The sequence below is a fragment of the Trichosurus vulpecula genome, chromosome 7 (assembly GCF_011100635.1).
Source record: "Trichosurus vulpecula isolate mTriVul1 chromosome 7, mTriVul1.pri, whole genome shotgun sequence".
NCBI lineage: Eukaryota > Metazoa > Chordata > Mammalia > Diprotodontia > Phalangeridae > Trichosurus > Trichosurus vulpecula.
The window spans coordinates 195,256,590-195,274,756 of NC_050579.1; the positions used below are offsets into that span (position 1 = coordinate 195,256,590).

At 38.7% G+C, this 18,167-nt stretch overlaps 1 protein-coding gene across 1 annotated transcript in view; it reads left to right on the top strand.

The window, feature by feature from the left end:
• The first annotated feature begins 283 nt into the window (after nucleotides 1-283).
• Nucleotides 284-18,167, top strand: part of ELOVL4 (ELOVL fatty acid elongase 4) — a 65,547-nt gene continuing 47,663 nt past the window's right edge. Inside the window, 4 exon segments of the mRNA XM_036768282.1 lie at nucleotides 284-289; nucleotides 2,484-2,570; nucleotides 2,572-2,650; nucleotides 2,653-2,868. Of these exon segments, the coding sequence (XP_036624177.1) occupies nucleotides 284-289; nucleotides 2,484-2,570; nucleotides 2,572-2,650; nucleotides 2,653-2,868 (388 nt within the window).

Below are 18,167 nucleotides of genomic sequence, written 5' to 3' on the forward strand. Positions count from 1 at the left end.
TTTAAACAATAAGCATGGTTGGTTGGTAGTTCCTTGTTTTGACCAAATAAACCTAAGAAACTATAGTATAACATGAGAATGTAACTGATACTTTTGTAGATAATTCATTTAATTAATACTAGGAAAGCAAAATTCATACAAAATAATAGATGTCACTGCACTAGAAATTTCTTTTAGTTACTTTTCTTTTCCTTAGCATTTGCCATTTAAAATGGAGTTACAGTACCCCTTGCCTCTTCATTTCACCATTATTAAATACATTTATGTAGTATATAAGTGCAGCATGGTGGTAAGTCCTTCATAAAGAAAACCAAACACAATTTCCATCCTATAGTCACTTTGAGTCTAAAGTACGTGTAGACATGAATAGAGGACATGACTTGGGGGAGCCCGGTCAGCCTAACGAGGCGAAAGCATAAAGAAACATACTACTTTGATTGTGCTTCCCTTGATGGGTGTGGACATCATCCATCAAAGACACACAATGCCCCAAATTTTGGTTTGTTATGGTTTTGAGAGTATGTTCACACTCATTGTACCTGCCGCAGAAGAAAAAAATATACAGCTGAGTAAACCTTTGAATACATGCAAAAGGTAAATATTGAAATGCAATCTTGATATTGTCAACTATGTCAAAGTGTTTTGCCAAATGACCTTTAGAAAAGCATCTCAAACAATCTATAAAGCAGTCAGTAAAAAAGTTACTAGACCCTGTTGTAAAAATTAGCTTTATGCCAAGTGACAAAAAAATCAGCTAATCATTCAATGAGTATTTATTAAGCATCTGTTATATATCAAGCACTGTCCTGGGTGCACACACACACACACACACACACACACAAATGAAAGCTCCTAACCTTAAGGAGCTTATATTCTTTAGGGGAGACAACATGTACACACGTAATTATACATCAAATTAATACAAGGTAAATTTTCTAGGGATGAATTTTTTAGGTAAATTTTGCTAGCACCTGGGAGTTTCAGGAGAGGCCTCACCTAAGAGATGGCATTTGAGCTGTATGTACTTTGAAGGAAACTAGAGACCAAGAAGTGCCGATAAGGAGTGAGTGCATTCCCAGAAAGGGGGTCAGACTGTAAAGGTTTGGATATGGAAGATAGAAGGTAGTGTGTAAGGAATCAAAAGAAAGATAGTTTAGCTTGATTCGAGGGCTAGGGGATTTCCACATACATACTTTTGCTCCCTTCCCAAGGATGCATCTCTTCCCACAGTATATTCTAGTTCTCCTTTCCACAATCTCAGTACATTTTAAAGTAACCAACAGTTGCTGCTGATATATCCCACATGTAACGATCCTCCCTAGAATATCCTCCCCTCTCTCTATCCATATCTCTGAATGTACAGCTCAGCTTCCATCTCTTCCATAAAACTTTCTCTGACTGCTCCAGAGCTTCATGCTCTTGAGTGTTCTGAATTTATCAGTTTCTTGTTGTTTGCTGTTGTTTTAACTTTAAAATCAGCCCAATTTGGCTGCCCCCAATTACTTTGTCTCTCTTTTAAAAAAATTATTTAAAAAAAAAATGAATATTACAGCCCCTACCCTTCATCAAATGTAAGCTCCTTGAGGTCATGGGTTGTTTGTGATTTGTCTTCACAGCCCTCCTGCCTAGGGCAGAGTGATACTTAATATAGGGCTATTGAAACTGCAGACTCTTGTGTAAAGAAATGCCTTAACCAAAGGGTCCTAGACCCTTTGAGGCGCCAGTGTTATGATTAAGTATTTAAGTGATGTGGGACATTCCTAATGTGTGGGAACCAGAGCCTTCCCCCAGGTCTACAGGGGGGATGTAAGTGGCCCGGTGTTCCCTCTTTTATTCAGGTCAGACAGCGCTGGTCTGCCCTTGGCCAGAGTGCCTGAGCTCCGTCTGGGGAAGCTGTTGAAGCGACATCTGTAAGAGGGACGACCCAGTCTCTAATTCTTCTTCCCAAGTTCTCGCCACTCAGGACTTACACTAGCCTATGCTTGGCGGGAGTTCGTGATGAGGCTGCGGGGGAGAAATAATGGGAGGTGAGATTCGTGGAGAGACTTTGGCTTTTTTCTCACCATCACAGGTCCTATCTCCCCTATCCCTGCCTTTCAGGGCTACTTGAGAGGCCTTAGGTTTTGCCCCGTGGGAAGGCTCAGAAGACCCTGCGTCTGGCGCCAGATGCAGGGTGGATTGTCCAGCCTTCCACGGGCGGTTCATGCGCATGCGTATGCCCATGTTTTCCTTCCCTCCCTTTCCCTTCGCTGTGCTCCCTCCTACTCCCTCCTCTTCCTTCTCCCCACGCTTGCCCTCTCTCTTTCTCCCGGGACTGAGCAGTGTAAGTAGTGCGTGGGAGGGGGGAGTGTCGCCCCCGGGTCACGTGACGCCAGTACAGACGATTGGAGCCGCGGGGCGGGCTCCCAGGCTGTCAGAGTGCAGCAGTTGCCTCTCCCTCAGGACTGCTCGTGGGTCCTGCTCGTCCTCCACGCTGCTGACAGCAGCTTCTCCCTCAGCCCGGCTCCCGCCGCGCCACCGCTGCGGCCGCATCTCCATCAGCATCCCCATCACCGCCGCGGCTCCGGAGGGAGGAGAAGCCGAAGCAAGGACCGGGAGGAGAAAGGAGCCAGGCGGCAGCTGCCAGTCACCTCCGGTTCTGCTCCCTCTGGGTAGCCAGAGTCTGGGTAGCCGCCAGCCTCTACCCTCCCTGCCGCTGCCAGAGTCTCCGCCACCACCGTCACCACCACCACCGCCGCGGTTGCTGCCTCTGCCCCGCCATCGCCACGATGGGGCTCCTGGACTCGGAACCGGCGCGCATGCTGGATGTTGTGTCCACCGCGGTCAACGATACCATAGAGTTCTACCGATGGACCTGGTCCATCGTAGGTAAGCGCGCAGTCCCTTCCCCGCGAGCCGCGGCCGCCTGCTGTCCCCGGCATGCTCATCCCCCCGCCCCCCTCCACCCCCATCCCCCACGAACCTGCAGCCGAGAGAAAGCCGAGAGAGGAGGGAGGAGGCGGTGTATCTCTCCTTCTCTTGGTCTCGAATTGCTGCTCCATCTTCCCTCGTCTGGCCCTCCCCATCCACCTTCTGCATTGAGAACACCATCAAAATGGCCTCAGAATCCCCTGCCTCCACCAGTCATTGCAGAAGTGGCCGAGCCCCTCCTCCCTCCTTTCCCCATTCCCCTTTTCCCTTTCCCCATTCCCCTTTTCCCTTTCCCCCTTCTCGGGCGATCCGCTCTATACTTATTCCTCTCTTGGCTCTACGTTTTTTTTTTTTTAAATGACCTAGTGGGTGCCCAACTCGGGTTTACTGCAGTCACTTAAAATGGGTAATCTATTCTTCTGTGCGTCACTATGATTCTGTCTCTTGTCTCTCTGTCTCTCTCTGTCTCTCTGTCTCTCTCTCTCTCTCTCTCTCTCTCTCACACACACACACACACACACACACACACACACACACACACACGAGATACCGCGTCCCGTATCCCAGTAGCTTCTGACATTAAGCTTCTATCACCCTGTCTGCTCTTGTCAGAAATATTAGATGAAGGTTTTGTATGCAGTGTCCCCTAGAATTACAGGTCCTAAGTGCTCATTGCATTAACTGCCCCACCCTTCACTCCCAAACCTTCTGATTTCATCTGACAAGTCTACTTTGTGGACAGGCTTAATTTAGTATTTAAATGAAAAAAAAAAAAAACTCACAACCTTTCCTGACAGTCACATCAGAAAAAAGAAAATTTGGTACCTAGAAAAGACTCTTGTCGTTCCCAGCTTTCTTTAGAGTCACTTGTATGCTTTTAGTGGGCTTTATCCTCTAGTTAATCTATGCCATTATAAGTTGAAAAGAAAAAGAAAACAGCCCATTTAGACTTTGAACTTTGAGGATTGTTATTTTCTGAAGATTTTTCCGTGGTAAATGTTCTTGAATTGAATGTTGATTTCTATGGGCACTGCGGTGCAGGAATGTGCAGTGAGAAAGAGGAAATCTTGAAAGGTTATCCCTTTTTGCTGACACAAACTTTTCCTAGCTGTGTTGTTGCTTTGTCAAGGCTGTCATGTTTGTAATTTACACTTCTTTGAAAGAAAAAAGCGGTAATTTTACATTGGCACCTGTAATGATTTTTCTCTGATGAATCATATCTAAAATTTTTTAAAAATCTCAAATTTTAAAAGCTTTCTTAAAATTTAAGTTTGTTTTAGAAGTCCTCAAAGTTTCCTAGTATTTTTGTAATATAATGTCATTAATACATTGAGAAAAATTACATAAATTCAATTAAATACTCATCAAATGCAAAGTACTACGTTAGCCAGTAGGGGAGATGTAAGCTGTACCCTGTCATTTGGTCTTTTGCATTAAGATATTTCTGCAACCTATTTGTAGAGGCAGAGAAAATGACAGTTGCAAGACAAGTAGTATAATAAGCTGGATGTGATATAGGAGATTTGTACAGAAGATCTATGATAGGGGACTATTTCTGTGGAACTGGATGAGTAATTCATTCTACTATGACTGTTTTAGAAGAAAAATATTCTTTTTTATATAGGTCTTAATGTTTAAGTAAAAATTTAAAACAATTTGCTATTGTAAAAACTTATTTGTTAGCTGGGTTTAGTTCTGTTTTCCCTCAAGGACAATTTTCATTGCATTCATTTTCACTACTTTCAGGATTAGATATTTTTTTAAAAAAAACAAGCAATGTTTTGACAAAATGGTTTAGTTTTCTTTTAGCTGTATTTTTAATGTAACACTGCACTACACTGACCTCATATTGTACTTGGGGGAAGTGGGAAAATATTTAAAACCTCCGTTGTTGCCCTTGTGTAGATTGCATCAGGTTCTCTCATGCAGTTTTGCAATATTGTTCATGGCATATTCTTTAGCAAGTAATGCAATAATTTATGATTTGCATATTTGGGAGTTATGAATTAACCAGGTATACAGGGCACTCCTCAAGTCCTAATATCTACAGCAGCCACGCCTGTATGTCTGGCTTCATCTTTCCTTCCCTTTTCAATCATAGGACTGCCCGAGGAGCTAGTGGATTTCTACTAACTAAGGCTCTTCAAGAGAAGACTAGATTACCCAAAGTTTGGGGATATTATAAAGGGCAGTCTTAGACAAGTTAAACTAGAAAGCCTTTAAGATGTTTTCTAACTCTGGATTCTCATCTAGACAGTTTAGGCTGAATTTAAGGGGTAGGAAAAAAGATGGGATGGGGAGTCTAGGGAAAATCTAGTCCAGGATTCTTAACCTGTGGTCTGTGAATTTGTTTTTTTAGAAAAAAATATTTTGATGACTATACTTCAATGTAATTGGTTTCCTTTGTAACTCAATATATTTTATTTTAATGAATTTAAAAGCATTGTTTTAACAAAGGGTCCATGACACAAAAAAGCTTAAGAATTCCTGGTCTCGGTCATCTGCCTCGTTGAATTTGTACATAAGACTACATGTTTTCTGTACAAATGACTTTCATTGAAGGAATCCTTCTCTACCATAAATGTTATGCATATGCTGTTCTTATATGGAACCATTGCTTACACCTTAAAAGTGATAGTCCTCTGTTGGAATAAATGGTGAGATTTTCATTCTTTCTTATCTAATAGGAGTTGAAGGTACTCCCTGGTGCTTAGGCTATCTACTTACAAAACCTGAGACATGCTTACTTCTTGGAATCAATTACCTACCAGTAGTCAAGATGGGGTTTCTGAATTGAAGTAGATACTTAGGGCTATACTTTCTAGATAGATGCATTCTATTTTACCCTCCTGTACTAAGAAAGGTGTTTTCCAGGGTCAGCTAGAAGACTTTATGGAATACATGGGGTTTCATATACTTTTTTTTAATCTCCTATTTCTAATTCTTTATTACTTCCCTCCCTGCACCTCGCTCCGCCCCCCGCCCCATTTAACCTATGCTCTACTCATCGGCTAGTCCCATTCACATTGTACCTATTCCAAGAAGATCAGACCTGGACATAACTTCATTGAGTTAGAGGGGGTCAAAAGGAAGAAAGCCAAATGTTGGATTGTGAGGCAAGGGGGCTGAAAAAAGATGGTGAGTTAGCAATTTGGAAATAATAAAAATGGTCAGAATAAAAAGTCTTTAAAGACCTTTAATACCTTAAAGACCTTTTAATATCTCAAAGATACTAGAAGAAATGTATGAGACGACAAGAATTTAAAATACTTTCAGAAAAATCCAGGTATCCAAGGTAGTCTCCATGGCATTGAAGTACTTTAAATTTAAATTGTCATAATTTGTATTTTTTTAAAAAAAAATCTTTATTCACCCTTACAATACTTTTCCTACTGGAATTTCCAAATCTTTCTCAAATTTCTATTCACACTTAAGGAAGTTCCATCCTCTTTCTTTCCTAAGTACCAGGAGTAGAAAATTTCTCCCTAGCTAAGAAATTCTGTCCTAAAGAAAATAGGAATCTTCAGCATTAAAAACCTTTTATGTATTAATAGATCATATCCAAAATACTTCTTGAAAGAAAGTTTCCTCTAGGAACTGTGTGTATAGAAACTTTAAAATATAGTCTATGTTGACCTTTTAAATCTTTTGGATTTTTTCTGTTCAATTATTTTCCTAGAAATATACCTTTTGAAAGTCATCTTTCTATAAACATTTTAAAATTCATGTATATTTAAAACATAAATTCTTAATTAACATTATCATATGTTACTTTTTTTTGGAGGGGGGAAGGCAGGACAATTGGAGTTAAGGGACTTGGCCTTGGTCACACAGCTAGTAAATGTGTCAAGTGTCTGAGGCCTCATTTGAACTCAGGTCCTCCTGACTCCAGGGCCAATGCTCTACTCACTGCGCCGCCTAGTTGCCCCATGATATGTTACTTTTCCAAAAAGCTTATAAACTGTGATTGTACCACAAAAGATTTTTAGGCTGGCCACGCTAACTGTAATGAGAGTAGTGTTCCCTAGTGGGTAAGAACAATGATTTTATAGTCAGATGACCTCATTGACTCCTGGCTCTGGTTCTGGAAAAATAATTTAACCATATTTATCAATTAAAGTGGGATAATCATCATTTTGCCAGTTAGCTTGTAATGAGATTGTAGAGAAAGTTCTTTGCAAAACTAAAATTGCTATAGAAATGTGAGTTATTATTACTATCATCACCAGACTGTTTTGCCCTAAGAAACCTTCTGTACTTGCAAATAACTGCCCCTTTCTATGACGTGGACGATCCTTCTTGAATAGCAAAAAAGTGTTACCAGGATGACCACATCCCATTCTCTGAGTGACAATGATTGCTACATTCAGAGTTGTAGGCAGTTCTTTACATGCCTGTGGGATCATGCAGTACTTCTAATAGAAAGAGGAGAAAATTTTGAGTTTGGCCTTTAAGGGTAGGTAGGATTTTTTAAAAAATTAAATGTTTTATCAGAAACAACATTAAACATTAATACAAACAACTGTATTTATGTTCCTCAATCTTTTTTTGCTGGCTTATCATTCACATCATGCCCAAGTGTGGGTGTTCCCCAAGGTTCTGTCCAAGGCCCTCTTGTGCCAAGCACTCTATCTCAGGATCTTCATCCACTTTGATCTGTATGCAGATGATTCACAGACTTCTCAAACTCAGCATGCCCATAATTGAACTCATCACCTACCCACCTCCTTCTTAATTCTCCCTTCTTACAAAATTTTACCTTAATGTTACCCTTAACTCCTTACTTTCTCTCACCCCACAAATCCATTCTGATGTCAAATCTTGTCATTTCTACCTCCACATCTCTCACTTGTGACCCAGTCTCACATAGCTACGGTCTTAGTTCCAACTCCCATCTCCTCTGACCTAGATTATTACAATATGCGGCTAATTGGTCTTGGTGCCTCCGAGTCTTTCAGCATTGTAGTCTATCCTGAATACTGTTGTCAGAGTAATTTTCCTTAATTGTTGATCTGTGACTTTTGTTCAGTGTACTCCAATGATTTCCTGTTGCTCCTAGGATCAAATATAAATTTCTCTGTTTAGCTTCCAAAGTCTTTAACAATCTTACCTCAAACTAGCTTTCCAGCTTCATTAGATGTCGCTCCTACTGCCATACTATGCAGGGTAGCCCAACTAGCCTTCTACGTGTTGCTCACACATGATATTCTATCTTCTGTCTCCATTCCTTTGCACTGGCTATCCCCTATGTATGGAATACATGCCCTCCTTACCTCCCCCTCCATAAAGTCCCTTTCTTCTTTTATCTTAAAAGCCATCTTCTTCATGAGCCCCTTCCTTACCCAAATGCTAGGGCTGTCTTTCCCAAACCATCTTATATTTAGGTATATATACTAAGTGTTTTATTTATTCACTTTGTATTTGTGCTGTATGTATATGTTCATTGTCTCCTCCATTAGAATATAAGTTCCTTTTGATTAGGGAATGTTTCATTTTTTTGTGCTTATATCCTCAGCACTTACCACAGAGTCTGACACATAGTAGGTGCTTAGTAACTTCTTGTTTGAATGATTGGCTTAGTATGTTAATTTCAATGCATGAAGAATAATACCACTTTAATAGCTCCACTGTCTTAAGTCCCTATCCCCATTTATTCACAAACACTTTTTGTATGATTATGTGTGCTACATTCTTCTGGATCATTTTCCCCCCTAGATTACTTTGTATTCTTTGCCATTGTGCATGGTTGCTTATATTAGATCATTTTATTATATTTGTGTACTATACTTTGTTTAACCATTACTGTTATTTGACGTCTGAAGTGTTTTTTTTTTTTTGCTGTTTCATTTATTCTTGAGTTGGCTCTTTTATGGTGTTTCTGATAACATAGCAATATACAAGACACTATTGTTGTTCAGTTGTTTTAGTCATATCTGACTTCCTGACTCCATTTGGGTTTTCTAGGTAAAGATACTTGAGTGGTTTGCTATTCCTTCTCTAACTCATTTTACAGATAGGAAACTGAGGCAAAACAGGGTTAAGTGAGTTGCCTAGGATCACACAGCTAGTAAGCATCTGAGGCCAGATTTAAATTCAGGGTGCGTCTTCCTGACTCCAGTACTCAATCTAGTATATTACCTAGTTCCCCAAGATGAATTTAGAAAGTGAGTACTATGCCAAGGCACTGTGCTAGGTGCTAGTGATAGAAAGACAAAAACGAAACAATATGGACCTCAAGTAGCTTATATTATATTGAGGGAAAACAAACATAAATAGAAAATTATTTCCCTGGAGTGGGAGGATTAACTATTAGGTGAGTGACAGGACAGGAAAAGATCAAAATAGGTTTCTTAAGCTGGTACTTTATGGTCCTAACCTTTATGGTGCTGAACTTTGAAGGAAGTTGGGGCTTTTATGAGCCAGAGGTAAAAAGGGAGTGCATTCTAGGCATGGGCCCTTAAGATAGAATGTCATGTGCAGGGTGAAAAGCAAATTGGTCAGTTTGGCAGGAACATAGCATGTGTGGAGGGGAGTAATGTGCAGTATGTTTGGAAAAGTAGGCTTGGAGATAGGTTTTCAAGGGCTTTATAAACCAAACAATGGAGCATCCATGTATATTCTCAGCAATAGAATTAATGGATAAAAGGGTATAATTATTTTGTAACTTTTACTGCGGACTTCCAGATTGCTAATCCAAAAAGATTCTATGTGGTTTCAATTTTGTCAGCAATGAATGAGTGCAGTCTTGCCAGCATTGTTTCATTGTTTTTCATTATTTCGGACAAGTTGATGGGTGTGTGTTAGTAGGTAAAAGATGCTTTAATTTATATTTCTTTGATTTTCAGTGAAATGGAACATTTCCCCAAATGATTATCAATAATTTGTTTTTCCTCTTAAAATTTTCCTTTCCTATACTTTGTTAATCCATTGTGGACTAGAAAAAAATTAGATAATCTCTATATAGTTACAATTTTAGTGCATGTGCCAGTAAAGGGAGTTTAGGATAGGTAAAACTTCTATTGTAGCTATTTGTTGAGTTCGACTGATTGCTGTATGCATGTCTCTCAAAGATATTCCATGTGCAAGGCAAACTGCTAGATAACGAAGATGCAAAAATTGATATGACCCAGATCCTGCTCTCCATGAGATTACAGAGGTTTTGTGGGTATATATGTGTGTATGTTTCAGGGGAGAGAGATGTTGAAAATAGCTATGATCAAAGAGGGAGTGTGAAAAGTGTAATAGGGAAGGCTAGGGTGGAGATATTTTGAAGAGGGAAAGATCGTTTTTGCCAGGAGAAAGGGGGAGTGTTATCCAGAGCTCCATCAGAGGAACCTGAGGTGGGCCTTTGAAGAAATGTAAGGATTTCAGTAGATTAGAAATGATATGGTAGATGCTATGAACAAAGGCACAAGACCAAAGGACAAAATAAAACTGGGACAGATGGAGAGTTGTTGGAATGTAGAGTATCTCGAAAGAAATAATATAAAATAAAGGTGGATTTGGATTTGAATACCAGGGTAAGGAGTTTATAATTTATTTAGTAGGCAGTAGGGAAAAACTGAAAGTTTTTGAGTGACAAGGTCAGACAGCAGTTCAAATTATTCATGCAGCAGTGTGATGAATGGATCAGAGATGTAATGACTGGAGGCAAGAAGACCATTTACTGAGATTACTACAATAGTTTGTAATAGAATATATAAGGTGCTAACTAGGATAGTTTCAGTGGAAGTGGAAAAGAGGAAATGAATGGAAAGAAAGAAATTCCAGAACTTTGCAAGAGATTTAATGTTATAAGTTGGGACCAGGGAGGAGGCAGTAACTGGGGTTAAAAACAGGGGAAAAGTGAGATCTCAGAGTTGAGGAGCTTATGATCCCATCAATGGAAATAGAGAGGTTGAAGGAGGGACAAATTTTGAAAAGATGAGTTCAATTTCATGTTAAGTTGAACTTGAAAGGGCAAGAGATCCAGTTGGAAACAAGAGATCAGAAAGCCTTTGGGAGATATTTGAGACTCCTTTGCAAAGGGGTGATAAGTAAAGCCATGGTAATGAATGAGATCTCCAAGAAAGAGTAGGCAGAGAGTGATTATCTACCGGATCATAGATTTAAAGCAGAAAAGGACCTCAAACATTTGTCTAGTCAAACTCTTTCACTTTACAGATGAAAAAATTGAGGCCTGGGGAGACTTAGTAACTTCTTAAGTATCCGAGATAAAGATACATTTAGAAGAAGGTTGATTTAGTCTTTTCAATAAAGTAAGAAGTGAGTCCGTCAATATTATGGGTAAAATGATTTTTATGGAATAGCTTAGGAAATAAATAATAATTTTTAGCATATCTCTAGGAGAATTCCAAACAATCTTAAAAGGACATTTTTAGACATGTTCTCAAATTAGTGATTGCCTTTGATTTTCTAAAGCAGGTCAATAATCATACACACACCCCTACACAAATAAGCCCTACCTATTTCATTTATTTTCAACAAATATTTGTATGCCTGCTGAGTACAGCACTATATATAGCATTTTTCAAGGTGCTATAGTACTGTATGCACCCCCTGGATATTTTCTGAATAACCTAACAATATTAGAAAAAACAGTGGTAACATAAATAACATGCATATTACAAGTTATATAAAGTTAGTTCCTAAAATATAGCTACTAAACATATTTATGAAAGTGACTCTAATTGGGAAGACGTGTGTGCTGGATTACAACTTTAAGTACCTTAGTCCTGAGATTAGTAACCTTAGCTATTAATACTCGGAAATATTTCCCGGGTTAATAAGCATTTTTTTGAGTAGTAAACAGCTATAACAAGAAATCGTATTTTTTAAATGAAATAGAAAATCATTAGCATTAATAATTATAAATTAAAATAATGTCTCATTAAAATTAATCTTAAATGTAGTGCTTGCCTTCAAAAAAATGGACTTAATGAAAAGACAAGTACACAATTTTTTTGTTTTGTGAATTATTTTAGTCCATCAGTTTGTTCTTAGATTTCCTTTAAAATTTAATAATTAAATTACATTTTAGTAGTTAAAATTCACACTATAAAATATAATCTAGATTATCTGTTCTTACTTTTAAAATTGAAATGAAGAATCATATCTGGCTAAGCTTTCTTTTCCTCCCCACATGTACAATTGAATCCAATGTTTAATATCAAATATTATAGGTGAAAGTTTTTCCTATATAATTTAATCTCTGATAAATTAGTAGCTTCAAATTAAACCTTAGGCATCTTACTTGAGTTCTTCAGTTATACTAAATATCAAGTATCATCTAAATATATATTTTAAAATAAATATTTAAGATGTATGGGACTCATAATAAAAAGCCAAATAACTGAAAATGTATATTAGAGCCAATTATGGTAGAAAATACGATTTTGACAAATTTGAACCTATATTTTTATCACAAAGAGATTGTGATAATGTTAATTTAGAATCAAGATATTGGTCCATGAAAGATATGCTTTAATTTAAATGATAGATGTGACCCAATTTGGCAAATGTTCTGTTTTTATATAGTAGATACAGAAAAGTGAACATATCTTTCTACAATTGTCAGCAATATTTAAATCATTTTAGATACAAACCATTATTCTGTCATTTGCTAAAATGTATTTAGTTCCCTGAACAAGTGTATCAGATGTTAAGTTAGTAGTACTTAGATACTAGAAGTATCTATGACTTCATCAGTGTGGGTACCCTCTCCATGAATGGCAGATTGTGACCTTTCTATGAATTATTATATAGTTTTGGAGAATTGCTGTGGCCTAAATTTTCATTACCCTGGGACTAGCCTGATGAAGAGCTTTTTCTACTTAAATTGGTATTCAGACAATAAATATATAGACACTATACCTATACTTCCATTGTGGCAGGACATGTGAAAACATGTACTTTGGTGCTAAATCCTTGAGAACTCAGAGTTACTTTTTTGCCATGGTGAAATGCTAAAATAGGATTCTACAGAAGATTTATAATTATATTGGAGGTCTTCTTGCATGAAAATCATTGAGATTAATACTTTGTGTCTTTCCATTGCCTCTCTGAGCCACTTTACAATTTTATTCATCTGAAAATGTGGCATTCTATCATTTATAACCAAGAAAATAGAGTAGGAAGGGTTACTTCAAATTCTTACTCCAGTAGTTCCACACTTCTCAAACAACCTGCATCCACTTCTTCCCAATTTTGCCATGCCTCCATCAATTGAAACAGAAGAATCCTCCTATTCACAGCCATCTTAACCTATACTAGAGTGACTTATATAGGAATAAAAATAAATTATATTTTGTCCATTTGTGTATTCTACCAACTAACTTCAGATGCAGTTCTCTTTTTCCTCTCTCATTTTTCTGTCTCTAGTTTTCTAGCATAGATGGATAGTAATTAGTTTAGTATGGCTCTAGATCAGTAACCATACCATTGTGGTTATCAGTGATATTAAGCTCTTTTTTGTATAGTTCTTCTGTATACTTTTGCCACCTCTTCTTAATCTTTTCTACTTCTGTTAAGCTGTGATTCTATAAACTCTAGATACTTAAAAATTTAATCTATGGTATATTGACCCTTTATCCTAAAGAAAATTTAAAATATATACTTGAGAGAATCTAGTGATTTGGACAAGTATATTAAGTTCAAATCCTGCCTTAGATATTTACTTAGATGTGTGTCTTTTAACCTCTCTCAGCCTCAGTTTCATTATCTGGAAAAGGAGGATAGTAATAGCACCTGCCTCCCAGAGTTGTTGTATCAAATGAGATAACATATAATATGCTTTACAAATTTTAAAGGACAATTACATGATATTTATTTTCTAAATTTCCCCCAATACACAGCAGAATATAAGAAGAGAATTGTATGTGAAACTATGAATCTCTATTTCATACTTCATGCTTTTAAAAAGGAGTATAATAAATTCTGCAGATTACTTTCTTTTTTTAAATTTATTTAACATATTTAGTTTTCAGCATTGGTTTTCACAAGAGTTTGAATTACAAATTTTCTCTCCATTTCTACCCTCCCCCCCCACTCCAAGATGGCATATATTCTGGTTGCCCTGTTCCCCAGTCAGTCCTCCCTTCTGTCACCCCACTCTCCTCCCATCCCCTTTTCCCTTCCTTTCTTGTAGGGCAAGATAAATTTCTGCACCCCATTGCCTGTGTATCTTATTTTCTAGTTGCATGCAAAAACTTTTTTTTTCTTTTTGAACATCTGTTTTTAAAACTTTGAGTTCCAAATTCTCCCCCCTCCTCCCTTCCCACCCACCCTCCCTAAGAAGTCAAGCAATTCAACACAGGCCACATGCGTATCCTTATGTATAACCCTTCCATAATACTCATGTTGTGAAAGACTCACTATATTTTGCTCCTTCCCAACCCATCCCCCTTTATTGAATTTTCTCCCTTAACCCTGTCCCCTTTCAAAAGTGTTTGTTTTTGATTGCCTCCACCCCCATCTGCCCTCCCCTCCATCATCCCACCCTTTTTTTTAATCTTCTTACCTCTTCTTTCCTGTGGGGTAAGATATCCAATTGAGTATGTATGGTATTCCCTCCTCAGACCAAATCTGATGAGAGCAAGATTCACTCATTCCCCCCTCACCTGCCCTCTCCCCTCCTCCCACAGAACTGCTTCCTCTTGCCACCTTTATGCGAGATAATCCATCCCCTTCTATCTCTCCCTATCTCCCTCTCTCAATATATTCCTCTCTCATCCCTTAATTTGATTTTATTTCTTTTAGATATCTTCCCTTCATCTTCAACTCACCCTGTGTCTGCTCTCTCTCTCTCTCTCTCTTTCTCTTTCTCTCTCTCCCTCTCTCTCTCTCTACATATATATATACATATATATATGTGCATGTATATACATATATATACACACATACACACATACATACATACATACACATTCACTTAGTCCCTTCAGCTACCCTAATACTGAGGTCTCATGAATCAGACACGTCATCTTTCCATGTAGGAATGTCAACAAAACAGTTCAACTTTAGTAAGTCCCTTGCAATTTCTTTTTCTTGATTACCTTTTCATGCTTCTCTTGATTCTTGTGTTTGAAAGTCACATTTTCTATTCAGCTCTGGTCTTTTCACTGAGAAAGCTTGAAAGTCCTCTATTTTATTGCAAATCCATATTTTGCCTTGGAGCATGATACTCAGTTTTGCTGGGTAGGTGATTCTTGGTTTTAATCCTAGCTCCATTGACCTCCGGAATATCATATTCCAAGCCCCTCGATCTCTTAATGTAGAAGCTGCCAGATCTTGGGTTATTCTGATTTGGTTTCCACAATGCTCAAATTGTTTCTTTCTGGCTGCTTGCAGTATTTTCTCCTTGACCTGGGAGCTCTGGAATTTGGTGACAATATTTCTAGGAGATTTCTTTTGGGGATCTATTTGAGGAGGCGATCAATGGATTCTTTCAATTTCTATTTTGCCCTGTGGCTCTAGAATATCAGGACAGTTCTCCTTGATAATTTCTTGAAAGATGATATCTAGGCTCTTTTTTTGATCATGGCTTTCAGGTAGTCCAATAATTTTTAAATGATCTCTTCTGGATCTATTTTCCAGGTCAGTGGTTTTTCCAATGAGATATTTCACATTGTCTTCCATTTTTTTCATTCTTTTGGTTCTGTTTTATAATATCTTGATTTCTCACCAAGTCACTAGCTTCCACTTGCTCCAATCTAATTTTTAAAGTAGTATTTTCTTCAGTGGTCCATTGGACCTCCTTTTCCATTTGGCTAATTCTGCCTTTCAGGGCATTCTTGTCCTCATTGGCTTTTTGGAGCTCTTTTGCCATTTGAGTTAGTCTGTTTTTAAGGTGTTGTTTTCTTCAGTGTATTGTTCAGTATTTTTTTGGGTCTCCTTTAGCAAGTCATTGACTTGTTTTTTATGGTTTTCTCGCATCCTTCTCATTTCTCTTCCCAATTTTTCCTCTACTTCTCTAACTTGCTTTTCCAACTCCTTTTTGAGCTCTTCCATGGCCTGGGACCAGTTCATGTTTTTCTTGGAGGCTTCTATTGTAGGCTCTTTGACTGTGTTAACTTCTTCTGTCTGTATGTTTTGGTCTTCTTTGTCACCAAAGAAAGAATCCAAAGTCTGAGACTGAATCTGAATCTGGGTGCGTTTTCTCTGCCTGGCCATGTTCCCAGCCATCTTACTCGACCCTTGAGTTTTTCAGTGGGGTATGACTACTTGTAGAGTGAAGAGTTCTATGTTCCAAGCTTGGGGGGATGCTCCAGCTCTGCCACACCAGCACTCCTCCTTCCCCAAGAACCCCCAACCGGACTGGGCTTAGATCTTCAGCAGGCTGTGCACTCCTGCTCTGATCCGCCACTTAATTCCTTCCACCAGGTGGGTCTGGAGCCGGAAGTAACAACAGCTGTAGCTGCCTCACCTCCGATGCCCCCGGGGCTGGAAGCCGAACCGCGAACTCCTTCCACTCCCGCAGCTTTTCCCTCTAACCTTCTCCGCAGTCTTTGGTGTTTGTGGGTGGAGGGGTCTGGTAACTGCTACAGCTCACATATTCAGGGCGATAGGGCCCCCTCTGCCCGGCTTCTGGTCTGGATGGTCCGCGTCCCGCTCAAGCTGGGCTCTGCTCTGCTCCCAGCTCCATGCGGGATAGACCTCACTCAGAGATCATCCAGGCTGTCCTGGGCTGGAGCCCTGCTTCCCTCTGCTGTTTTGTGGGTTCTGCAGTTCTAGAATTGGTTCGGAGCCATTTTTTATAGGTTTTTGGAGAGGCTCGGTGGGGGAGCTCACTGTAGTCCCTACTTTCCTGCCGCCATCTTGGCTCCGCTCTGCAGATTACTTTCAAAACTGTTCTGCTTATCTGTATTTCCTTCTCATCTTTTTCCAGTTCTCTCCTGTGTATTTAAAAATGTTTTGTCTTCTTTTTTTATCACTATTGGTAACTTCCTCTGTCCTCTAACCCTAATATTTACGGTTTTATTATACTTACAGAAATTATCTCCTGCTTCTAATCAATTCATTCTGCATCAGTTCATACAAACCAGGATTCTACAAAGTCCTTTCTTTTGCTGTTTCCGACTGGACAACAATTTTCTGTTACATTTATGAGACAAAATTTGTTTAGCTATTTCCTTCTTCCCCTCCCTCCCCCTTTTTATCCTGACTTCAGGATCACAAAGTTTGTTTTGATTGAGACTGTTCATCTTCTGGTATCATCCTGTCTCTTAATCACATCCCCACTTTGTTTGTTTTCCTACTAAGTCTAATGAATTTCTACATCAAACCATTTGTGTATATATGAATATCCAACTTTTCTTTGTCCCATTTCAGATGAGTGAGGTTCCTGTGATGCCCACTCCCCTTACTTCTTCCTTCATGTTCATATTCTCTTCTCATGCACCACAATTATGAGAAATAGTAAGTTTCACCTCTTCTTCCTCCTTACTACACACCTTAAAACATTCAGGGAAGAACCAGTCCAACCCTATGACGTCTGTTTTCCTTTCCTAACTCCCTCAATACCCATTTAACTCCCTTAACACCCTTTGAATATTAAGTTTCTGAAGGGATGCTTGTTTCTTCTTTCCCTGTTAGAATGTTAGCATTGCATCAGCATACAGCTTTTTAAAATAGCACAAATAAATGAATTTTTCAGGATTTCTTTTGACTCTTGTGTGTGCATTTCCAAGTTCCTGTTGCTATTGTTCATGACCCCATAGACCATAGCATGCCAAGCCCTTCTGTCTTTTACAATCTCCCAACATTTGTCCAAGCTCATGTTCATCGCTTCCATGACACTATCCATCTCATCCTCTGCCATCCCCTTTTTCTTTTGCATTCAGTCTTTCCCAACATTAGGGTCTTTTTCAATGGGTGCTGTCTTCTCATTATGTGGCCAAAGTATTTAAGCTTCAACTTCAAAATTTATCCATTCGATGATTAAGCTGAATTAATTTCTTTAAGAATTGGCTGATTTGATCTCCTTGGTGTCCAAGGGACTCTCAAAAGCCTTCTCCAGCACCACAGTTTGAAAGCATCAATTGTGAGGTGTTCAGCTTTACTTGTAGTCCAACTCTCACTGTCATACATTGCTACTGGAAAAACCATAGCTTTGACTATATAGACATTTTGTCAGCAGGTGATATCTCTGTTTTTTAGTATGCTGTGTAGATTTGCTATAGCTTTTCTTCCAAGGAGCAAGCATCTTTGAATTTCATGGCTGCAGTTGCTGTCTGCAGTGATCTTTGAGCTTAAGAATA